The sequence below is a fragment of the Anticarsia gemmatalis genome, chromosome 13, assembly GCF_050436995.1.
Source record: "Anticarsia gemmatalis isolate Benzon Research Colony breed Stoneville strain chromosome 13, ilAntGemm2 primary, whole genome shotgun sequence".
Lineage (NCBI taxonomy): Eukaryota > Metazoa > Arthropoda > Insecta > Lepidoptera > Erebidae > Anticarsia > Anticarsia gemmatalis.
The window spans coordinates 2,525,820-2,552,578 of NC_134757.1; the positions used below are offsets into that span (position 1 = coordinate 2,525,820).

Consider the following 26,759-nt stretch of genomic DNA (forward strand, 5'->3'; position numbering starts at 1 on the left):
TTTCTGTAACTACATACATTACTGTATGTAAATTCTGCTATCCATTGGCTTGGAAATGCAATGAAAGTATTAAGCAAGACTTAGAACTGCATTAATATTAATATCATATTTATAATATTCTTCTATTTTATTTTATAAAAAGTGACCCCTGCCGCAAGCTTGTATATTTTTTTACTATTTACTTCTACTTTTTTAACAGATATTCGTAAACAAAAACCTTCTCCGGGCTCATTAAATAGAAAATTCGTCAAAAGTAGTTACTGCATAAAGCACATGAGGCTTTTATATTTTATGAATGGACATTAATAAAATTGTAAAAAAAATAATGAAAGCGAGAAATTGACAATATAGGTACATAAGGTACCTACGACACCTTACTAAGAAATGCTTTTCCTGTACACAATCTGACGATGATAGAGAATTTAATACGATGCGAATCGGGGAAAACGTTTTCCTCTTCTTATGTATTTCACACCTATTATTTACCTACTCTATTTATGCTTATCGTTAATGTCCGTTTTTCCTTCATTGATTACACATAAAAACCACATCCTCGAGTGAATGATAAATTGGTTAATTCAAATATCAAGTTTCCGCAGTTGACCAATCATGGCAGCATCTTTAGACAAGTTGAGTCATAACGAGAATAGATGGGTTGTTAGTCACCGATACCATTGACCGTGTGCATATACACATATAGGAATAAATTGGAATAGCCGAGCTGCATAATGAATATGTGAAGATGAATGTTCGGGAAAAATGCCGTTAGACATAGCCGCGCCTGAATGGTAACACCAAATTGTGACGATTACATCCGAAGGAACAACTCGACCGGCACAAACCGAAAGTGCAACAATTGCTACGAGCCGGATTTATAGTTTGATAATTATGCAGAACTGAATGTGCCGAATCGAATACGTGTAGCAATCCTAACTGAAACATTTGGTTAAATGATATCACTAGATTGACGAATTTGTTTCAACAATATTACAATTTTAGTCCTAAGCTTGCGTTTTTCAGATTTTCATTTTTGTCCAAAATGGCGGCCTGGGGCAAGTTGGTTACCCCACAAACTTGAACTTGAGCTTTTACTGACCCCTCCTACACATAAAAATAAGAATGCGTCATAAGGAGATTAACGCAATCATGATTTGCGACCTTGTTGCACGACAGTCATCTTGACAACTGCCGGTACAACTTTTAAGTATGTCTGACCTCTTATTATTTATATGAATATTTCACCAAATTCTCGGAATGTAAACCGCAAGATGTGTTAAAATACTGTACCTACCTATTTAGTACTTTACTCTTTATTTAGGTAAAAAAGTTTTATTGAGTGACTAACTGCCCGGTCAACCTCTTTCGCCTAACAGCTGATTTTTAATAAATAAATTATTTATAAACCTTTTTTTTCTTCGTAAGAACCATCCCCAATACTTCAACGAATTTTATAAAAGATAGCCGTTCACGCGTAATGGCGTATTTTACATGAAATTATTTTCAATAGTACATCGATTAGGTAACGTGCCCTGCGTGTGACAATATTGAACGGATTTTGATGAAATTTGTTTACAGAGAGTTGAATAACAATTCATGCGGACGAAGTTGTGAGTAGAATCTAGTATATAAAATTAATTTAATAAAACTTATAAATAAATGCGTGTTCAAGGTAACATTATGTTAAAAAAAGGGTTCATCACGCAGATCGCTCTTTTAAATGCGTCATTAATTATGGCTTTAAATTCCAGAACAAAGTACGAATGAAAGTTGTTTCTGCTGACGTTACTCTTACACAGAACTAGAAAGAATTCATGTGCGCATGCGCATGGCTTCAAGACGTAACAACTAAGATATTAATATTGACGTAAATTGGCCAAAAATATATATTATCCTGACGCACATATTGGAAGCCGGTCGTATTCATCTTGTTTTTATGTAGTGTATTTTCGAATGCAATGTACATACATAATAAGTTGTAAGTTAAAAATATGTAGGTATATATTTTAAGTCAATATACTTTTAGGTTGGTACCTTTAAATAAAATTAATAGCTTGAATATAATTCTCGCATCAAGCCCTTTCATTTAGTAGAAACGAGAGCTAAAGCTCAATTAATAAAGCTCTTGCATTACTGAGAGACTGAATGACTGACTCGATGGACAACGCACAGCCGAAACTACTGAGCTTAGAAAGTTGAAATTTGTTATGGAGACTCCTTAATTAGGGTAACACTAAGACAGGATTTTTGAGAATTCCGCACGGCTAAAAGCGCGTAAAGCAAGTTTTAAAGTCCACAATGCTTATCCAAATTAACCTTTTCACCGCCAGAGTAATATTGAAAATCGGTGTTCCCCACGCCAAGCAATAAATTCCTTCGTTTATACCTACAAAATAATAGTCACGGGAAAAGTGTATATCGATAAAACTTCGATTAATTTTACGTGTTCTTATATTATGAGTAAAAATTGCATAAAAGTACCACAAAATTTTATTGAATTTCTCCCATGTGTCAACTTTACACTACTCAGTACTCATTACCCAAAAATAACAATGATATACACGAACAATTTGCATAAAAAAAGTACTTAATTCAAATATTTTATTCAAAAAGTCACAGCACTAATCCCAGTTGTGACGACACCTTTTGACGTTAAGAAACGCCACTGGCGTGGTCAGCGCTGCGATTTCAAATTTTGCCGCCTTATATTAGAGATGTACCAGTGTGGCAAGTCGGAGTGAAGTATAATATATCGTTACGTTTAATCATTCATCTGAATACGTTAAATTATAATCAATACTCAATTTTGCACAATTGTTTCGTACTCGTATCTTACGATTTTAATAAATGTAGAAATAAAATTTTCGTAATATTTTTCTAGTCTATAAAATTTATTTTGATGTAGTAACATGGAAACACAGTTTGAAAGAACTCTATGACTCGGTAAAATAAATATGTTTTGTGCTCTATGATTCGAAATGTCACTGTTATTCCGCGTACTACGAAAATATTTTGCTAATTATGTCTACTTCTAAAGATTCTCGTCCATGTTCACCAAGCCTAATTAGCAATTTAAATAAAAAAAGAAAAGTCAATTACGCCGATAAACAAACCCAAGTTACTTCGGACGACATTATTGATAATATGACGACATTACATCATCTTCTACACCTTCTAACACTCTCAACAGCTCTTCTGTCGTCATTTGACTTGAAGACATTTTTGTGGCGCAGATGGTGTACGAAAAATTTATTATACACAAGAATTTATGTACCTATTATTAATAACGTATTGCAACAACACTACGAGTGTCCAGCAGCGCGGGTGACGTCAGAGCGCGCCGTCTCATTCCGTCAGTGGCGTACGAAGCACTGTAAGGGATTCCGCTAATAGAGATGCGCGAGAGTTGCCACAAAATGATCGATTTGCACTTATTTAGTCATGAGTTTATCACTAGATATGGTAGTTTTATTACATATTTAGGTTTGTATTGAATCTAATTTAAAACATATCAGACAAAAAATTTTTTTTTCAGAAAGGAGTGAAGTATTTCAATTTGTTTTCGAAATATTGCATAAAGTGTTTAGATTGTAGTCCTTTTCCTTGCACATCACTAGTTGACGCGTCTTCACGTCTGTGGCGTGGATTTGCGGGCTAAATTTATACATTTTGCATGATGATTTACTTTGTTTTTTTTTCAGGTACAACTGTCTAATTATTATATGTCTTTGTGTAATAATGTAATAAATATGTTTAGGTAATAATAACAGGAGAAAGAAAACACTTGAAACGTATTGTTGTATGTTTATTTTGAACTATAAAAAAGTGATATTTTTGACGTGCTATCACGTCGATGGCGTCGTGAGCGATTTTCAATTTTACGTCTCTTAACGTCCGTGGCGGTGAAAAGGTTAATAATATTATTATAATCTAATAACTCCGCTCCTAATGGCCGTAGCGTGATGTTATATAGCCTCAAACCGTCCTTGATAAATGGTCTATTCGTCACATAATTTTTCAATTCGCAAACGTAGTTCCTGAGATTAGCGCGTTCAAACAAACAAAAAAATAACAAACTCAGCTTCATAATATTAGTATAGATATACATTAGATAACAAAAAAATGTAGACTGCTTCTATTGGTGCTCTTTGATGCATTAATCGTGAGCTGTCCACCCACTAAGCCATTTGATCCGTGAACAGTCAAGCAAGCGAAACGCTCCGCCTACCGAGTTTAAAGGGGAGACGCGCTAGTGAATTCGTTTTTTATAGTTTACTAATTTGTTAAACAATGTTAGTATGGTATTTGTATTTTTGTAGATGATTATATTTTTCACACAAATTCCACGAATGAGTTCATTTTTTGAAGATGATTTTATTTTTCACACAAATGAGTTCATATTATTCGCTTCGTACATTATAACAGGAATTGGAAAGTCTGTCTGTTTGTAATGATTTCATAGAAAACCACTGAAGCCATTTTTAAAATAGTTTAAAAGCCAATGCTCTCGACTGGGGTCACTAAAATACTGCGCCGAGGGAAGGGGGGGACATTGGTAACTTTTTACTTAATTTGCACTGGCTGTGGCCGCAAGCTGACATCTAGTCGTGCTTAATTTTAATTCCCGTATTCTAATATGCAATAATCGTGCAACACGAAGGCTTAAAAAATATAATTGTGTAATATCTGTGACATCCATGTCCTAGTGACGCAGAAGGTGTGACCCATCCTTTGTCGTGATTCGCTTGTCGACTCATTTAGAAAGAATTAGCCTGAGCCAGACGGACACAAGTTTTAAGAAACCACAGTAATAAATGGTAGTCATTTTAGCGGAATCAAACCACAACCTTGTACCAGAATGAGGTTGAGCATAGTCGGACATTATGTATTTTTAACAAAACCGGCCGGTCCGGCCCCCCTTCGTCCGAGTATTCATTAGAATCACAATTCACATTGATCCTATGGGAATTTCCCGTCAATCCCGCACAAACCTAGTCTTGACAATAGTGATGATGACTAATTTAGATTTTTTAGTCCGTCTAGCACAGTGGATCCCAACCAGTGGTCCGCAGACCACTAGTGGTCCGTGGAAATCAAAATATGGTCCGCGAAAGACTTCAAAATTTAAAATTTTCAGGATGATTATTACACTTTATTTTTAATATACTTACATAATGGTCCCTGCTAACCAGAATAATATAAAAGTGGTCCCAGACTAAGAAAAGGTTGGGAACCCCTGTTCTAGCAGATTGTGGAAAAAAATTAAAGACCTATTTGTCATTTTTGTGCGTAATCAAATTATGACGTGTGACGGCATTTGCCCCCACTCCATAACTTTAATGCTTTTTAAGTAAGCCACTTTTTACACATTTTTATATTATCTGACTGGCGAACTAATTACAATTTCTGTTCTGTTACCTTGGAAATATTATTATGACAAACACGATAAAAAAAAGAATAGCTTTTGTCTTTGGTGATTCTTGGTTAAGTGTTGCGTCATTGCGTGTTGGTTTTATTTCATAAGGTGACAAAACATTGCGATATCTTCGGTGCTTGCCGAGGTGGGTGGCGTTAATTATTTGCAATTTTACACCATACACATGTAATTCAAAACAGAGTTTAAATTTAAATACATACATAAAACTCGCATTCTTCCCATAGGGGTAGGCAGACTTTATATTTAGACCATTGAAAACTTTCATTTTGGTGGTCATCTTTTCAGTGGATGCAATTTTATTTCTTTTATGTGTCGTGTTATAGAGGGGCCGAGTGGGTCAGTAGAAACTTCAGTTCGAGTTTGTAGGGTCTCGCCACCCTTGTTTCCTTGCTATAATTGCGGCTTCTGACTTACGCAAGCAAAGGCCTACAATATTATGAACTAATTAGATTATTCTCAATAGTAGTCCGGAGTTTGGCACCGTGTCCGGTAAATGGCAATAAGCTCGCCCCTATTACATGGGACTGACATTGTTAAAAACGTGAGTGTATTTTTTACAGGTGTGTATTATGTATATGTATGATTGTGTTGACTTATGATAAAAATAACTCTATAAATATCATTCGACTACTCCCACACGGTCTTTTGATTCCAAACTAAGCAGAGCTTGTACTATAATAACCAAATAACTGATAAACAACTTATATACATCTAAATACATATTTATATAAGTAATTCACAACCAAGCTCAGAACAAATGCTCGTGTTCATCACACAAAGTATTCTTAATAATAAATTTAATCCATTAATGTCCCTCTACTGGGCAAGGGTCTCCTCCCGTAATGAGGGAGGGATAAGGCCTTAAGTCCACCACGTTGACCAATTGCGGGTTAGGGACTTTGAATACCCTCAATAACTGTTCTAAAGAACTCTTAGGCATGCAAGTTTGCGTCACGATATTTTCCTTCACCGTTGGAACGAGTGATAATTATTTCTAATACACACATAACTTCAAAAAGTCATTGGTGTGTAGCCTCGGGTTCGGACCTGTGACCAGTTGCGTGTAGGTACCAACTTATACCACTCATCACTGCGTACTTATATATATACAAAGTAACTATTCTTGTTTCAGGTATCTCGTAGGGTTTAAGAACCTGCTGCGAAGTATCGAGTGCAAGGGCATAGGTTCAGTGCTCGGTATAAACTACTTCGCTCGGGGATATCTTCAACCACGTGCCTATGAGAGGTAAGCTTAAATGTTGAACGCGCAAGGTACGAAGTAGATGACCAATTTTTTTTATGACTGCCTCTGTGGCGCATTTGTTTAGGTCGCCGGGTCGCCAGTCGCCGTTCGGTCGTGGGTTCGATTCCCACAGAGACACGAGCGCTCTAAGAATTGCTCTTGTGTCGAGGGGACTTTTACAAACATACAAACAACGGACACAAAGTACAACCAGATCCGAAACAATTATTTATATTGTATAGAACGCACAAATAATTATTCCGTGTGGTAATCGAACCCACGACCTCCCAACGCAAAGGTAGCGGCGTGGCGACCTAAACCACTGCGCCACGGAGGCAGTCACGACTCGTTCATGTGCCTGACACTTGTTACTTTTACAGATATATAGCTCATATGGTTTTGGGTCGAGATTTATTAGACAACACGCTCAATTTGGTGCCGTCTCTTATACCGCTGCACAAAGACATCAAGGAAGACAGCTTCGAATATCAAGATCTAGAGAAAAAGTAAGTTTTTAATAATAAATATCATTGGACAACTCAACTACGGTCATTTTATTCCAAACTAAGCGGAACTTGTACTATTGTAACCAAGTAACATACTTCGAAATACATACTTATATAGATAAATTAACAAGCAGGCTCTGTACCGCGATTCTCTACCACTATCGACAAACGACAACCGGTTAGTTGTCAAAAAAAATTGTATGACAATTGACAATCGGTTCAGTGCCTCTAGCGGACGTCGTAGAAACTATTTTTGCAGTACATTTTAAATGTCAAACTCTCGATACTCTTAAATACCGAATCGTGCTACAGAACAGAATTAGATGCTCGTCCTCATCACACAAATATTTTTCCTGGGTGGGATTCAAAAACACGCGGCGCTACGGTCATTGTGCCAAGATAACCACGTTAAGCACTGCGCCAAACATGCAGTTAAATATTAGGTCGGGGAAAATGTCTTATCGCATTATAGTATGTATGAACTTGTAATAAAATCTTTTTTCAACACAAAAAAGCTCGATATTTAGGTACCGGGTGCGCTCACACATCTGTGGGTTAAGCAACCTTATACCCATAGATGGGTGACCGCATAGTGGTATGTGAACTGGGCGTCTCCGTGCTTCGGAGGGCACGTTAAAAGTCGGTCCCGGTTGTTATCTACTACGATAACAGTCGTTAAGCCATTTCAAAGGCCTTCGGGCGGCTTGAACAACGTTGACATTAGGTTGACCACTAACCATACGATAAGAAGAAGAAGATTTAGGAACCCCACGAGCTCACTGAAATAAACTTAATGAACCGTGTACTCATTTGTGATTCTTGAAGCCAAAGAGATATTATAACAAGTTCATACATACTATGATGCGAAAAGACTTTTTCCGAGAACTTATATATTTTTTCTTTATATTATAGGAACCAGCAGATAGTGGATAACCGACACCACAACGGTAGCGTGAGTCATGCCATCGAGTACTTTGACCAAACTGCTACATTCCTGGACAAGTTGAGGGCCGTGCAGAAACAACTAAGAGAATACATAAGGTAAAAAAAATCCTTTTGCATTGTATGCTTACATACGTACATACAATTAATCATGTTTTAGGCAATAGCACACTACTTAGTAAGATCATAACAAATTCGCTTGCTTCATTCACATCCATACATCTTTTCATGCAGGACCATCAGTTACTAGTCCTACGCACATGACTTTTTGAAGGACCGCCGAATCTAGAGCGGCCCTCCCAGCGATACCATTTAGTTTCGCATGATAATTTATACGTATTAGCACGTTGCATGTTTACCATCTAATATCCTTCGGTAGGTAATAACTCCACGAATTACCCACACCACCATAAATCAAAACCTAATATAGTAGTTGTATATACAATATATATCAGCTTAGTCTTTTTCCAAACTATGTTGGAGTCGGCTACCAGTCTCACCGGATGCAGCTGAATACCAGTTTTTTACATGGAGCGACTGCCTATCTGACCTCCACAGCCCAGTTACCTGGGATTTAACACGATACCCTTCGGTAAGACTGGTTGTCAGACTTTCAAGCTTTACAGCAATACAGTAGTTGTAGCAGATCAAAATCTAATCAAATGATCAACTCGATCGGCAGAAGCCGAACAAGTACAGTAATTGCTTTGAGTCCATTTTATGGTTCGACAAATATTGCCGAACCGAATATCAGTATAGCCTTAGTTAGCCCTAAAAAAACAAATCGATCGAGTAAAACCGTATCTGTATACGAGTATTATCCTTATTGAAACATAGTATGATTGTCTGTCAGTCAGTGTTTATTGCGGCGCCGCTACAAGATACGGCAAACGTAAGTAATAGGCCAATTAGTAACTGTTATTACATTAATTGTATGTATTAAGATGCCTTGCGGTTCATCGATTACTTGGCGAGTCTCGAGATAATAATATAAATAAAAACGTGTGATATATTATGTAAGATATGAAACATAGTATTTCTGTAGTAAACGTGATCTCGTTTGCCACTCTTGCAGTGGCCTTCTGATCCACGAACGTGAGTATATATACTATCTTATCTTATCTTAGGGGTGGGGGTGATGGCCGGCTGACACTTGTACCAATCTTACCCCCGGTTTCTTAGGTGCATTTAGCGGTAGTTTATCTATTCAATAGCGTTAAAACTCATATAAGAAACGCTATTGAATAGATAAACTACCGATAAATGTACTCAGAAACCGGGGGTTAATCCTTTGTGTTACTCTCGCTACTCTAAACGTTAGGGGGTAGAGCAAAACTCAACAGTTTTGTTATGGACCCCATCGGTAGCAGCCTGTAGTCTTCTGATTGAGGTAACCGCATCCTAGAAGATCCATTCTTTTTTTTCCTAAAGCATCACATACGTACAGTAGATATATATGTTTCATGGTTTCTGCGTCCTCATTACAGTGTCTGCATTTACATAGGGTCATCTATGGCTCTTATTAGAGATAAGAATCTTATTAGAGTATACTAAAACTTGACGCCCAGACACCTGAACAAACACTTTATGATCTGGATTAAAACCATATTATAATTTGAATCCGAGAGTTCTTTGTGCGAGTACGATGTTGCCAGTAGACATCATACCTCAATCAGCTCAGAAATCAGTCAACTGAATTATATATCAGCTTAGCCTTTTTTCCAAGCTTTGTTGGAGTCGGCTTCCAGTCTCACCGGATGCAGCTGAATACCAGTGTTTTACATGGAGCGACTGCCTATCTGACCTCCACAACCCAGTTACCTGGGATAACACGGTACCCTTCGGTAAGACTGGTTGTCAGACTTTCAAGCTTCTGACTACTCTTAACGACTGTCAAAGGTCTTCGAAAATGACAGCCAGGCACGCGGCTGTTGTTAACTAAGACACGAGCTCCTCCTATATAATTCGTTTGAATTCACAATTCAGTCGACTGAATTGTGAATCCAAAAGAATTATATGATAACTTTAGCTCTACTGAGCACAGAAAGCATACGAGCGTGAAGATAAGTTAGAAACTACTTGACTAGTTTTATAGTGCGAGTGAGAATGCATCCTTTTTCTTTCATTCACACCTGTATTCTGCTATGTTGTAATTACAAGTAGATTGGTTCAGTTAAAGTAATAAATACCAATTTCTGCCTTTATTGTATTTAAACAAGAGATTTTATATTATACTTAATAATGTACCATCTAACTATAACCAGGTTACAAAGAAAAAAATCGAAATATTTCGGTAATATTTTTCGGCTGGCCGTATACGATCCAAAATAATTCTGCAAAATAATAAAATAATAGAAAATGGAAATAAATGAGGTTAAGACAGAGTTGACTGCTGATAAAGATGAGTGGAAGAAAAGAACATGACATACCGACAAACAATTAAGACAAACCCTTAGGACAAAGGTGATTTCGAATACAATTTTTATGCTTAATTTTATACGAAAACAATTTTAATCATTTTTTTGTTAGTTATAACTTTCAATGCCGGGCCTTCTTTTCCAGTAATCCCTACCACCTGATTTCCCTTTCACAATATTAATATTTCCAATCACTTTGAAAGGCATCGTCACGCCAGCGTTTCTTAGGTCTGCCCTGACGGTGACAAACAAAATTGATCAACTTATAAAAAAAATGATAATTCACTGAAAATTTACTTTTGTCAACAAATGAGAGGATATGAGACATAATATTCGCAAACTCTTATCAACAACATTCGATTGTCGGGTAAATCTTATAATTACTATGACAACATGAAATTATCTGTCACGGCTAAGTACTTATAGATAAGACACTCAGGTAGCTTATAACACAGCTCTTAGCCAGATGCACACGGTCGATAAACGATAAGCAATCTCTAACGCAATAATTCCAAAGATAGATAGCTGATTTTGAAATGGGAATAAGATCGACATATCCATATGAAATACAGCCACGCACAGCCACGTTTTGCTACTAACTTGTTAGTGCAGCTATCGAATTACAAAAAGTAGCGCGATTCTCTATAGTCGGTACTTTCGAGTATCGAGAGTTTGACATATAAAACGTGCTGCAAAAATAGTTTCTACGACGACGGCTAGAGGCACTGAACCGATAGTCATACAACATTTTTCGGTAGCTAGTTTTTATTTTTTTAAGGTATTATAGGAGGTCGATAGTGGTAGAAAATCGCGGTACTGATAAAAGCCTCAACGGGTGCCTAAAACTATTCTTGCTTCAAATTTATGCCACTATGTTTACATTGTTTTCTCCTTTAGATAATAGTGATTAACACGTTACGTCAAAGCAGCAATGTACCGAACAGAAACCATCAATTTGATGTACACTAGTTGTCAATTGAGATACGTGATAAGCCCGCAGGACCAGATAGCTAATAAAATATTTATTCTACGAGTTCTAAAATAACACAATAGATAAATGTTTGTTGTTTGTCGTATGGTTAGTGGTCAACCTAGTGTCAAAGTTGTTCAAGCCGCCCCGAGAGGCCTTTGACGTGGCTTAACGACTGTTATCTTAGTAGACAACAACCGGGACCGACTTTTAACGTGCCCTCCGAAGCACGGAGACATCTATGGAATGACCGCGCCAATGGTTGCTTAACCCACAGATCGTTTACCGACCGGTGAGCGCAACTGGCTACGGGCGCCTAATAGATAAATAAAGAATCGTTTATTTTTGTTCTTATTGTATCGTTTTTGTTTTTCTTGCTACTCTCAAACCTCGCGCGTCACGGGCGCAGCAGTTTGTGTGCCAAATCTTTGCAGTACGTTTAGGGTGTTTTTATTTTTGTGTCAAAATAAAATTCATGACATAATGAAATCTCGTAGAACGTCATCAAGTACCTATAATGTGTCATTACAGACCACATGCGGCTTTCCCTATCACTAATTAACACGAAATATATACTAAACACTAGTCATAACTTACTTAAATGTACCAAAACAAAGCTTGGTATTTCCCTGTCGCAAACAATTGCGTATTCATTCATATACATCATAATACCACGTAATATGAATGAAAATAATAATATTGACCACAAGTGTAAATAATTATATCGTAATCGAATGTAAGCATTACATCCATTCATTACTGTTCATATGAAAATGTACAGGAAAATAATATTATTCAATGGGAAATACTATTTATAGCATATAGGTATATAAATGTGTGTAATAATTTCATAATATGAGATATTCCTATTTCCTCATTTAACACATTAGTGGTCAAAACAATTAAACTATGTTATAAAATGATGCTCACGTATGGTTTTGTGGTATAGCTTAACGGAGTAAAAGGATTGATTGTTGTTTGACCAATGTGGTTTTTCTTAAATGTCTATAATTTTCAAATTGCATGGGATGGATTTTTTTTTATTTTTCTCACGATGGATACAATAATGATTAATCCTGTTACGCACGGCCTGACGTTGAGTTTGGGACACTTAGTATACTGTACTGTTTTTGCGGTCCTAAATATATATTTAGGACTAGCTGACCCGCGCAACTTCGCTTGCGTCACATAAGAGAGAATTTTCCCCGTTTTTTAACATTTTTTGTTGCTACTCAGCTCCTAATGGCCGTAGCGTGAAGTTGGGCTATCTAACACTAAAATAATTTTTCAAATCAGACCCGTAGTTCCTGAGATAAGCGCGTTCAAACAAACAAACAAACAAACAAACTCTTCAGCTTTATAATATTAGTATAGATTGCAAAAACTAACAGAAGGCTATAGTAAAGAATTGCACGCTATCACCATCACTTTGCCCCTTACCCACTTGCGGTTCAATCGAGGAAATCTTTTTTGTATACGGAGGAATCGAGTGCGGAACAAACAATTCTAAACACTCCATGTGTAAGATAAAGGGTCCACAAACAATAATTATCTACACTGATATTATAAAATTGTCGAGTTAGTTTGTTAGTTTGAACGCGCTAATCTCAGGAACTGCTGATGCGAATTGATAATTTACTGTTGGATAGCCTTTTTATCGAGGAAGGCTATAGGCTATATAACATTACGCTACAAGTATTAGAAGCGGAGTAGCAACGAGAAATGTTTCAAAAACGTGAAAAATTCTCGCATATGTGAGGCAAGCGAAATTGCACTGGTCAGCTAGTCATGTATAATTTTTGTTTCTTACAGAGATGGTGTGACAGAAAGTCTCACGGAAGCGCGAAGGTCAGAAGCTGTGTGTGCTGGGATCCTCATCCTAGTCTGCGTGGTCTCACCCATCATCATAGCTCTCGTTAGGAATGCTGTCAACACTATCCAGGTAGAATATAACTAAACGAAAACCAAATATATTATGTAAAATAGGTGTGATATAGGTCAATGTACGCAGGGGTACGCGGAATATTCAATTGGAGGTACCGCGTCCTGGCTACTTTATGGTGACCGTTGACGGAACACCCTCAGGTTTTTAGCCGGTATGCCCAAATTTAAAAGCCGTAACGCCTAGCTGGCGGGAGAGCCCGACAGACCCCTGCTTCCTCCCTGGAGCGGAACACGCAGTAATGCATTTTCCTGACGAAAAAAAAGAGGGGGGTAATACACCCACGTTTTGGCATTAGCAGTTAGTCCTGTGCAATATTGCCATATACGGAGCACGTTACCAAACTCCAGGCTGCTATTGAGAAATATTCTAATATATTATTTACAAATGACCTCACAACGAAGAGACTTCATGTTCAGCTGTAGGATACGCTACCAATCCCGCCGCGGAGGCAGTGAGATTATATCATATAGAAATTCTGTTTAGTCATTCGAATATAATATTAAAAAATAATGGACACGTATTTTTTACTTTGTCATATTCATCAAAGAATATTGTAATATGAGCTTAGATGAAACAGATAGATTTTTTGGATATACTTCTAATTTTGTTAATAAAAAAAGCACATTAACACAGTTACTAAATACATGCATAACAAAATTTGCATCCCAATTACAATAAAATGAAAGTAAACACGATTACATTAACATACATTCGACAAACGAACAAAAAACGAAACCGCTAAATGTGATAAATTACACTCATAATGATCTCTTCACTCGGAGTTAGGTCGTGCAATAAATAAAACGGAATGCAAAATGGCTAACATCGGGTTTCCCCAAGGCCGAACGCAGATTGTGAGTATTTTAAGTCCATTGACTGCTACGCTCATACAACGAGAAACGTAGGCCGCGTGGCCTCCATTACATAATTCTCGTATTTATTGATAGCGCCTGTTCTTACTTATACAATGCTTTTTTTTATTAAAAAAGACAACTCCCGCACTAAGAATCGCTCTTGTGTCGCGGGGACTTTTACAAACACATAAACATCCATTGTTTATATGTTTGTAAAAGTATAACCAGACCCGAAACAATTATTTGTGGATCGCACAGAATTGTTCCGTGTGAACCCCTCCGACGCGACGCAATGGTAGCGGCGGCGGCGTGGTGACTTAAACCACTGCGCCACGGAGGCTAAAGTATGCAACCAAGTGATATTTTTTACGACAGTTCTTATCAAATTCAAAATATCGTTTATTTCCTAAACTTCATAACGAAGTTTTTGAAATAATAATGTATTATATTTATTTGAATCAAAGTAATAATGTCCATATTTTTGCCTATCTTTGCTCGAGACTATGTATGTAACTTTACTTTTTTTTCAGGTTTATGCAAGAAATTTAGCAGAAAAAGCAAAAGAATTGGAATATGAGAAGGAGCTTAGCGATTCATTGCTGTATCAGATGCTACCGCCGAGTGTAGCCAAGCAATTAAAACAAACACAACAGGTAACAATCCAAATTAAATTAAAATACACTTTTCCCTTTTTTTATCCATTATGTTTCCACTGCTGGCAAGGTATCCTGTCAAACGAAGGAGGAGGCCTTGAGTCCACCACGCTGTCCAAGTGCGGGTTGGGAACTTTGTATGCCCTTGAGACCAGTGTTAAGGAACTCTCAACCATACAAGGTTGCATAACGAAGTTTTCATTCACCTTTCGAACTTTAGAAAGTGACAATTATTTCTAATACACACATAATCCAAAAAAGTCATTGGTGTATTACCTCGGGTACGAAACGTCGACCACATGTTTGGACGTGCATTCTTAGACCACTCGGCTGTTTAGATTTGGGATAAAAAACAATTTACATAATATATAGTCTCTTTTCCTTCGTCATACATAAACACGCTTGCAACATTAAGATAAGAGTATTTTATTCAATCAATTTTAATCATCATATTTAACAGTTACACAAAAAAGTTCTAAACGAGACAGGCATTCATTAGGTGTCGTAGCTTTACGCCTATTTATACCACGTGTGGTTTTAGACAAGAGTCTAGGCTCTACACTCACTGATGATGTATTTTGTTGTTTCAAAGTTGAAACACTTAATTCACCTGGTTGAGTTTCATTAATAATTATGCTCCCTTTGTTTAAAGTCACCGAATGTAGGAGAAATAGCATCACTATGAAGGTAATAATACTCGACATGAAGTAATCGTTTTTAAATCGTTATTCAGTTATTCGCGAATGTCGTCCGATGCTTTACAATACACTGTTTCGCTTACGACTGTAATCAACTTGTTATGTTCCGCTTTAAAAAATTTATTGCCTCAAGATTTAGTTCCTCTGATTTTAATTTTATTTTTATTATTCTGAGTACATGCTTCTACAAAAATAGTGGATTTCGTTCTGCAATAATTGTTATTTTTACTAGATTATAGAAAATAGAGCTACACAAGACATCGCGTTTCAGTACATTTCTGATTTCGTATCTATCTATATTTAGATATTTTTGGTGCCTATTGCCCATATTGCAACGTAACGAGCACGCTACTAAAGTCCGGTTGACTATTGAAAATATTCCCGGTAATTACAAATCTGCTTGTACCTAATTACTTTGGACTACTAATATTATAAACAGTCCACCTAACACTAGCTTTTACAACCGGTTCAGTAATTTAATAAATTGCCATCTTTGATAAAATTAGTTAATTGATAACGATCTTCTTGACTCATATTCTTATGAATCACTCGGATGACTCATTGCATTTCCAATATTGTCCTGCTCAATCCCGGAAAATCTTTCCTAGAGCAACAAATTGTGAACAGTAGCGCAATTCTCTACAGTCGGTACTGTCGAGTATCGAGAGTTTGACATTTAAAACGTACCGCCAAAATTGTTCCTACGAAGCCCGCTAGAGGCGCTGATTAGATTATTGTACAATTTTTTTCGATAGCTAGCCAGTTGTCGGTAGTCGATAGTGGTAGATAATCGAGTTACAGAAGGTATGGCATAACACATACGGAATGTACTAATCATATGCGTCATATAAGTATCTATGATTGGGAGCCTGTATGTCTTATTCAATTAATCTATTTATGGATATATGGCCAACTGGCGAGTACGTCGTCCGTGATTCTCTTAGGATATTGCCCATTAAACTATTTAGCTGTTTCTAGGACACCACTGCGGCGAAGTGAGGTGCCCATAGACAGTTGTGCTCACCGGTCGGTAAACGAACTGTGGGTTAAGCAAACCTTGGCGCAGTTATTCCATGGATGGTGAATGTTATGCTACATAGTATAGCCATAGGTCCCTCTCTGCTATATTGCGCAATTTTATAGAGTAGTCTGAAACCACATAAACTCAATAAAACTTATTAATTTTTTTGCACATTCATACATCTTGTCTTACATTCCAATCACAAGTACTACATAATATATGTACATAACATTTGACCTTTTTCAAATTAGTCACAGATTATGAATGTTGTTAAATAAATTAATTGATCAAGTTATCTTATAAAGACCTCTGACCTCAGTGGCCTTATCCGGTACTTAGCAGTCACATAACGCTCAGATTATTGACCTTGAACTTACAACCGGCTGATATTTATGTCGTAATTATTATCACTGGTGTTATCGAAAGGGTCAATAACCGTACCCATTCATTATTATACTACAGTACCGCGATTTTCTACTGATATCGGCTACAGCTGGCTATTGAAAAATTTTGTATGACAATCGGTTTGGCGCCTCTAGCGGGCGTCGTAGAAACTATTTTGGCAGTACATTTTAAATGTCAAAGTCTTGATACTCGATGGTTTTAATTGTAGAAAATCGTGCTACTGATCGTAGATTATTTTGTATTGAAATTTTGCAATAGTTAATACTCTCACCAGTCTTACCGAGCGGTATTGTGTTACCCAGGTAACTAGGTTCCGGAGTTCCGATAGGCAGTCGCTCCATATAAAATACGGGTACTCAATTGCATCCTATGAGCACCTTTGGTGAAACGAAAGACAATGGGATATCCTATTCTTTCTCTTATATCATACTTTTGTTGGCTATAATTAGTATACAAGGAAACATATAGCTTGTCAGGTTCATTGCGTGACTCAACGTTGAATCATTTAAACATGTAAATTTTGTGAATCTGCCAAAGTATTGCTCAATTTTGTTTATTTAAAATGAATGGCATTTAGAGACGCTGGCTATGACTACAGTAAAATCCGGGTTGTTACAAATCATAATAATTTTAAGTTAATATTTTATTATGAAGTAGTGAAATGTTTCAAGAATTCTATCTTCTTCTTCTCTTTGATTTATCAGTATATAATTTACTAGCTGAACCACGCGACGTTGCTCGCGTCACATAAGAGAGAATGGGTCATAATTTTCCCAGTTTTTGTAATATTTTGCGTTGCTTCTCCACTCCTAATGTTCGTAGCGTAATGTTGCATAGGCTGTAGCCTTCCTTGATAAATAAGGTATCCAACAGTAATAGAATTTTTCAATTGGCTCCAGTAGTTCTTGAGATTAACGCGTTCAAACAAACAAATTCTTTAACTTTATAATATTAGTATGGAGTATAGATTTACCTACCGGCAGATAAATGATAAATATTTGATTTGCAGGTGCCTGCCGAGTTCTTTGCGTCGGTGACAGTGTATTTTAGCGACATCGTTGGTTTCACAGCTATTGCAGCTGTCTCTACACCTTACCAGGTACAAAACACGTCTTAATTTCCAATTAGTGGCTGCTCAGCAGTCGAAATTCGACCATAATTAATTTAAATTATAAGTAATTTAATATCAAAGTTAACGACATTCAGTAAGACCTCAGTAAACTTATAAGTGTGGTATTGTGTGTAATGTTTTATTTATTGATTTAATGCACTTTCTAAGCATTATAATCAATTAATATTGCGTTCTGCACTCCTTTTTCTCTTTCATACTCCTGCCTCTGCACGTTTTTCGTAAAAAGTTTTTGCTTCACGTATTAATTTAAAGGTTATTATGTACTGTTATAGGCGGGGAGTACTTAAATTTGTAGGCAAGGTAACTTTGGATGATCAGTTATAAACGTTCTAGAGGATGCTGGAACAGATTTTTAAAATTTTGATTGTTATTTTAACCCTCAGAGAAAAATATATGAAAATAAATGATTGCATATTGATGCATTTTCGGCTTCATTAAGAATAGTTAAGACATGAAAGTAATTAAAAGATCTGATATACGCATTCTCTGAAAAAGCATGTACAATATACTGGACGTTGCCAAGATACAATTTTTTTAATGCCCAAAATATTGTATACGCTTAAGGGCTAATACATTTGCTGTCACTTTATCTATTAAATAGGTTATTGAACATTTATTCGTAGACCGTATAATTGGTATTTATGATAATATCGGTCTGTCTCACCAGCCTGATAACAAACACTACCAAAATTAAATGAAACAGTGCCTCGATTCTCTACTACTATCGACTACCGACAACCGAACTGTCATAGAGAAATTTTGTATGAAAATCTAATCAGCGCCCCTGACGGGTGTCATAGGAAACATTTTGGCAGTAGGTGCATTCTAAATGTCAAAATTTCGATAGCTAGCCGGTTGTCGGTAGTCGATAGTGGCACAGAATCGGGGTACTTCTGGGATTTTCATACAAAATTTCTCGATGACAGGTCGGTTGTCGGTAGTCGATAGTAGTTGTGAATCGAGCTACAGGTCCTTCATAATTAGTTAAAATACTTACTAAGTCGGAAGGGGCCATTTTAATAGTTGCGTGTCGACCGATCGAAGACAAAAACTAGTTGCGACTTGCATATTATAGTTGATACGAAATTGTTGTTTAACATTGTATTGAGTCAACGTATCAGTGAGTCAGGCAGTGAGTCACTCGCGATCAACATGTGAGTAACATCCACGAATATTATCTTGTTTATCATTCAACGCATTCTTAACTTTTTTTTGGAGGTAAGTCTGAAGAGGTGTGTGACTTGTGAGCTACTTTTGTTGCCTGTTTGTATGTTATATAGATGTATGTGACTGTCTCTGTGGCGCGGTAGTGTATGTGACTGCGGCGCAAGAAATCTCGGTCTAAAAAAATTCTCAGGTATGGCCCAGAGTTAAGAAATTGAGGTCTTAGACCTGCGTGCTTCGGGGAGTACGGTCCTGCGCCTGACCTGTCTCTGGTCAGGCGCAGGATCGTGGGATCAACTGGCCGTCGTAACCGTGTATTATATTATGTTCAGTTTGAATATGTTAGTTCACGAAATAGAGTCTGTACGTATATGCAGGAAACAATTCCTGGCATAAGCAATAGTAGTTTTGAAAAAAGTCATGGTCCTTTTCTGACATTATCACCGGATGTAAAAGCAAACGTTACTTATCAAAAACGTAACGTGAACGTCCGTTGTTATGTTACTTACGCAAGGAATGCCGGTGACGCGTGCTCGTACACCCACGTGGGATCCGTATACGAACCGATTGTACGAGTGACATTGAATTACGTCACGAGGACGCCGGCAAACGTAGTGAGAATCACTTATTATTATCACGTGTTGGTAGGTACTCCCAGCGTACGGTATGATTAGTTCGAGAGTATCGACAACCGGCTTACGAGAATTTTTTGTATGATAGTCTAAATTACCGTCCATCGGCAACGTTCCCAGAATACTGGCAGCATTTAGCCACCTTTACACACACTTTATCGCTTATGAGACAACAATCGCGGGTGCAAGGGGAAAGGAAAGACTACGCGCCGCGCTCATCTGTCGAGCCCGCGAAGAAAATCGCGAGCGAAGACCGCGCTGCTTTCCCGCGTGTTACCTGCACTTTCCTAAGAACGTGCGATAGAGTGTGTGTGTAAAGGCGGCTATTGATTTTGATTTCTGAAGTACATATTTTGTTTCAGGTGATTAGTTTTCTAAACTCAGTCTACAAGTTGTTTGATGAAAAGATTGAATGTTATGACGTTTATAAAATTGAGACGATTGGGGATTCATACATGGTTGCTTCTGGGCTACCGGTGAGGAATGGTAAGTAACGAAATCTAGCTCAGCCCGTTGACTTTTTTTGTTTAAAACCCTCCCCAGGATATGATTCTGCCAAGTTTTACTAGAAACAGGCTAGCCGGTTTCCCATCAAAAAAAGATCTAACAAGAAAACTACATTTAGCAACCTACAGCGCTAATTGCAAGCCTAACTGCCTGAGTCAACATTTTGTATAAACAATCATCAACAGATAAAAGTCTTCCTAAAATTTCTGTGTGACTGACTGACCGATGGACAACGTACAGCAGAATATTTTAGTTGTATGCTCAGCAGTGGGACACATGAAACACATATGAAACATAAATATTTTATACTTTGAAGGCAATAAGCATGCTACGGAAATAGCGAACATGGCACTAGAACTGCTTGAAGCGACGTCCATGTGCCGACTGCCGCATCGTCCCGACCAGGTACTTATTTAGGTAACTGTTTGTGTCTATGTATCATATTTTCTTTTATTTATTCTCATCTCTCTTATTCATACGTACTCTTATATTTACTACTATTTTGCAAACAAGTAGATTTAGTAATTACTAACATAAGTGTCAACATTTGACACTTATGATAGTCAAAATATACAAAAGAATAAAATGATTGTGACAATGTGTAAGTGCGAGCGAGAGACTCTGAAGAAATGACATTAATTAGTTTACACGTTTGAAATGGCCCGAGTAGGTATAGTGATTTCTCTTATGTATAGAATTTGACACTTACATATTCTCTGTCCTTTTTATTGGTTGCTTTGGTTTATAGCGTATGCGCAAAGCCGTCTGATTGGTCCAGCTTTCCCATATCACGTCATTAGCAGCCAATCAGCGCTTGCTTTACCACTGTTATCATTATATGGATCACTTTCATGTACCGTTCTTTTTGTAGTAGTTGCATGTTTATTTTTATAATTAGTATTTTATTAGGTATGTATACTCGTGTTACGATATAAATCTGTTGTTGCCTTCAAACGCAATTCATTGGTGGATTTATTTTGCTGATTTTATCGCCAACAAATCATTAGCTGTCTGTATTTGATGATCAGCCATACGTAAGATACCTATTCTTTTACCGCGACTTCTGAAAGATTCTGAACGATTTTCAAGGGTAAAAAGTATGCACATCTTTAATTTCTTCCAAACTCTTTTGGAGTTGGCTTCGAGGCTCACGGGATGGAGCTGAATACCAGTATTTTACATGGAGCGATTGCCTGTCTAACCGCCACAATCCAGTTACCTGGGTTGTGACAAGACTTTCAAGCTTCCGACTGTCAAAGATTTTTAAAAATGACAGCCGGGACTCACAATTTATCTTGCCTTCCGAAACACGGAGGACCTCGATATGTAAAAGATCACCTATCCACAGAATAAACCTCGACAAGCGTAGAAATTATGTAAATCCAGGTTGTAAGCTATAAAAATACCACATTTTATTAAATTCTGTCCAGTTAATTTTTCTTGAAAGAGTAACATACAGCCACACCCATCCTCACAAACTTTCGCACTTATAATATTAGTAGGATGTAGTTATATTGTCGACGAGACTAAAGCTTAAAGTAGTAAAATGTTTAAACACGCCTTGAAAAATGATAGTCACCTATCTACCGTTGTTTCAGACTCTCTGTATGAGGAGTGGAATCCACACAGGACCGTGCGTTGCCGGCATCGTGGGCAGCAAGATGCCTAGATATTGCTTATTTGGAGATACTATCAATACTGCAAGCAGAATGGAGAGCACAGGGGAATGTAGGTTATTTTTTGTTTTTTGAATGACCACTCCCGTAATAAGAATTGCTCTTGTGTCGCGGGGACTTTAACAAACATACAAACAACAATGTACAACTATTATTAGATCGGACAAATATTTGTTCCGTGTGGGAATCGAACCCACCGGGATACGTCTCGGCGCACTGGTAGTGCTGTGGCGACCATTTTAACCAGTGCGCCACAAAGGCCGTCTCCGTTTTAGTACATCAAAACAGTCTAAAAGAAAACTTGGCCCGCATTGTAAATTAAATAAAAATGTTTATAAAGTTTCGATATAAATTTTCACCAAGTAAGTATGATGTCCCATAGTATGTTCATGGTATTTCTGCGAAACCATTTAGCGCCAGTTTTGCGTATATTACGTATAACCAGTGGTGACTACACTGCGCCAGACCTCTCTCCAATTATTGCACCACATGACATAAGCCGATATAAAGCAAACAGTAGCGCGATTCTGTACAGTCGGTACTATAGAGTATCAAAATTTTGACATTTAGAATGTACTGCCAAAATATTTCCTACGACGCCCGTCAGAGGCGCTGATCAGATTTTCATACAAAATTTCTCGATGGTAAGCCGTTTGTCGGTAGTCGATAGTAGTAGAGAATCGAGCTACAGACTTGTTAATTTAAACTTAACAATTTTAACCCATTAATGTCGCACTGCTAGGCAGGGCCCTCCTCTAATGAGGGAGGGGTTAGGCCTTGAGTCCGCCACGCCGGACAAGTACAGGTTGAGGACTTACATACCTTCAAGAACTGTTCTAAAGAACTCTCAGGCATGCAAGATTGTATCACAATGTTTTCATTCACTGTTGGAACAAGTGATAATTATATCTAAAACACACATAACTTCGAAAATTTATTTGTGTGTTGCCTCGGGTTCGAACCGTCAACCACTTGCGTGAGAGATACCAACTTATACCACTCGGCTATCCCTCACTTTTTAATTTACTTCAGTTTAATAAACATTAAAAAGGTATATTTTATTCCAGCAATGAAAATTCAAATTTCTGAAGACGTCAAGCGGGCTTTAGACAAAACAGGTCTTTTTATAACATCACCGAGAGGAGTGGTTGATGTAAAGGTAAGGTTATAATCCGAATTCTTCCTCTCTATCCAAAAAACCAGCGTAAATTTTAGGTTCCGTACCTAATAGGTAAAAACGAAACCCTATTACTAAGCCTTCCCTGTCTGTCTGTCCGTCCGTCTGTACATATCTCATTAACCGTAATAGCTAGGAAGCTGAAATTCTCACAAATCATGTATTTCTATTGCCGCTATAGCAAAAAATACTAAAAATAAAAATGGATATATTAAGGGTGGTCCCCATACATTAAACGTGTTTTTTTCGTGCTTTTTGGTTATGACAGTACGGAACCCTTCATGCCCCTGCCCGACTGGCACTTGATTGGATACTATATGAATTAATAGTAATAGTAATATGAATTAATAGTTCACCGTGTGAGTAAATAAACTATTAGACAGTGAACAATAAGCAATTTAAAGCAAGGAGAGGCCTTTTTCTAGCGGTACAAGCAAACAAAAAGAAAATAATAGTGATATTTTTCAGGGAAAGGGGGAAATGACGACCCACTGGCTGGAAGGAAGGATTGGACCATCACCAGAACGACCCACCTCAGCGTCCTTAGACTGCACACCGAATTTTCTAACGAGAATTCACTCACAACGATCCTCTCCCAGATATCAAACGGATTCGACGAGGAAACAGTAACTTTTCTACGATAGATGTGTTTAAAGTACGTGGGTAATAATATTTATATCTTTTTCAGATAACTCCCGCACTAAGAATTGCTTTTGTGTCGCAGGGACTCTTACAAACATATAAACAACTGACACATAGTATAACCAGACCCGAAACAATAATGGTTCCGTCTTCTCCTTCTTATATATTACATGTGCCTTTTTACACATTCCTTCTAAATTTCAAAGAAAAAAATTGATGTATGTGATAAACGCCCGATTAAAAAATAAACTACAAAATCTGACCTTTGCTCTTCAGGAGATCGTATTGCGCAAGAAATCTTTCTTAAGTGACTCGTTCCTTCCTGTGTTCATCCTGTTACAAGGACCTTGACTTTGGTACCTTACCTCCTTTGCTATAAGATCCGTCTGATTCATCTCACCGTGGGCTCGTATCCTCATGTTTGACGTCAAGTGTCTACGTCACTACTTTCGCAACTTCAACAGCTTGAGAGTGACTCAATAGCGTTGATTACAATAACGGTCGTAATAGTTGCCAAGGTTGTGTGGACCAGATGAACGCAAACCATGAAATTTTTTTAGAAGAAATTTTAGCATTTTATCGTAGAATTTTAGACGGTGCTTAGAAATTTGGTTTATTAGTCGTATTCAATATTGTACTGTCGAATCTTTATTTTAAATTATTTTCTTCTTCTAAGTTAGCACCTCCCACGCAAGTGGTCGACGGTTCGAACCCGAGGCAATACACCAATGACTTTTCGAAGTTAAAGTGTGTATTAGAAATAATTTTGAAAACATCGTGATGCAACCTTGCATGTCTGAGACTTTTTTAGAACAGTTCTTGAAAGTATACAAAGTCCCGAACCAGCGCTTGGCCAGCATGGCGCACTCAAAGCCTTAATCCCTCCCTCGTTCGGGGAGGAGACCTTTGCCTAGCAGTGGGACTCTAGTGGATTAAATTTATAAATGTATTTATTTATATAATTATCAAGAGAGCGCCTATAGAATGAGTTAAGCAGAGTTTAAAAAGTCTTAAGAAAATCTCATAGATTAATTTTATTTTTTAGGTAGCAGAGAATTCAAAATCTTATCTGACAAGGAAATAGCGAGACTGCCACCATGTTAAAACATTAAGAAGAAAAAATAAAAAATCATGCTGAAAATGTGCAAATTAATTTATAACAACATTTTTGTTGATGACAAACTTTGCCCAACTCTCGTAACGGTTAACTTTGCCGTATAAAAAACAAATAAAGTAATTAAGATAATACGTACAATATACATACATACAATCACGACTTCTTCCCATACGAGCGTGCAGAGGCCAGAGAACGCCACTTGGTAGGGTCCTTAAAAACTTCTTTAGATTTATTCTTTAGATGTATGGGACATCTTGTCATACAGGAAGAACCAGATAATTGATGAACATAAATTTCATATAAATATACTATTTGTTGAAACAAATGAAATATAATTGTTATTTTTATTGTTTAGTTGGGGGAGATTGGTAAAAATTGTGTAGCTTATAAGAGTATAAAGAAAAAAAAGTATTTTTAATTTTTCGTTGTCAATTCACATGCCCACAATTTAACCATATTTTTAGATAGATATAATTGTGCCGAAGTGGGCAGTAAATCTGTATTTAAGTTTACTAATGATATTCTAGTCTATTTAATGATATGCTGTTGATACATCACATAATGAATAAACACATTTATTATTTACAAATTTTATTTACTCTCATATTAAATATATCTAAATATATATAACTCAAAGGTGACTAGCCGACTGACATGGTGATCTATCAACGCACAGCCCAAACCACTGGACGGATCGAGCTGAAATTTGACATGCAGGTTTGATGTTATGGGGTAGGATTCGCATAGAAAGAATTTTTGATCAATTCTACCACCAAGGGGATACAATAGGGGATGAAAGTTTGTATAAAAATTCTGTTGTAAGTCATAAACCACACGGACGAAGTCGCGGGCATTTGAGTATATATATATTAGGTCGGGGAAAAAATCTTTTTGGATTATAATATGTGTGAACTTGTAATAAATTTTTTTCTCTACACAAAAAAGCTCGATATTTGGTTACCTCACGAGCTCACTGAAAGAAATCTATATGAGGCAGGAGTCACAGTTGGAATATGTAATATTACTAGAAATAAGAAACTGCGATATGTTCTGTAAATGGGTATAACAAAATCATAATTAATCAGTCTGAGTGAGGCGTCTATAAATAATGCATAGTAAAACTATATGAAATGTAAGTAGATATATGTATATTGTAATGCAAATTAAATGTTTTATACTTAAAATCTTAATAAATTAATAAACTGAATGTTAAAGATTGTTGTACCTAATTATTTACTATCTATATATGTATAAGGTAAGGGTATCATCATCTCAGCCATGGGACGTCCACTGGTGAACATACAGTTTCCCCATAGATTTCCAGTATGACCGATTTGATGCGGCCTGTATCCAGAAGGTAATGGTAAGGGTATACGAATGTCTAAATATAACTGGAGAGAAGGGATTTCCTCTTGAAATGAGGGAGGGATTAGGCCTGAGCCTACCACGCTGACTATTTTGCGTTTCCTCGAAAAATGTGTAGTTTAACAATTTTAGACCGATTACCCAATTTTTGCGTAATCTTTACCATACGTATTGCAATTTAGCGTTGCATTTCATTGCATTATGTGACCCCACAGAATAAACGCAGGCATGCGTTTTGGAATAATGAACGTTTCGGTGC

The 26,759-nt window shown here is 37.0% G+C and overlaps 1 protein-coding gene across 1 annotated transcript in view; it reads left to right on the forward strand.

Moving 5' to 3' along the window:
• LOC142977491 (uncharacterized) overlaps window positions 1-26,345 on the forward strand; it is a 77,962-nt gene extending 51,617 nt beyond the window's left edge. Inside the window, exons 6-17 of the mRNA XM_076121392.1 lie at window positions 6,567-6,680; window positions 7,058-7,183; window positions 8,096-8,224; window positions 13,325-13,454; window positions 14,842-14,964; window positions 18,098-18,187; window positions 20,379-20,502; window positions 20,840-20,928; window positions 22,122-22,251; window positions 23,267-23,358; window positions 23,845-24,031; window positions 25,064-26,345. Of these exons, the coding sequence (XP_075977507.1) occupies window positions 6,567-6,680; window positions 7,058-7,183; window positions 8,096-8,224; window positions 13,325-13,454; window positions 14,842-14,964; window positions 18,098-18,187; window positions 20,379-20,502; window positions 20,840-20,928; window positions 22,122-22,251; window positions 23,267-23,358; window positions 23,845-24,006 (1,309 nt within the window). The 3' untranslated portion in view covers window positions 24,007-24,031; window positions 25,064-26,345. The remainder of the gene's footprint in view (window positions 1-6,566; window positions 6,681-7,057; window positions 7,184-8,095; window positions 8,225-13,324; window positions 13,455-14,841; window positions 14,965-18,097; window positions 18,188-20,378; window positions 20,503-20,839; window positions 20,929-22,121; window positions 22,252-23,266; window positions 23,359-23,844; window positions 24,032-25,063) is intronic.
• The last annotated feature ends 414 nt before the right edge of the window (window positions 26,346-26,759 follow it).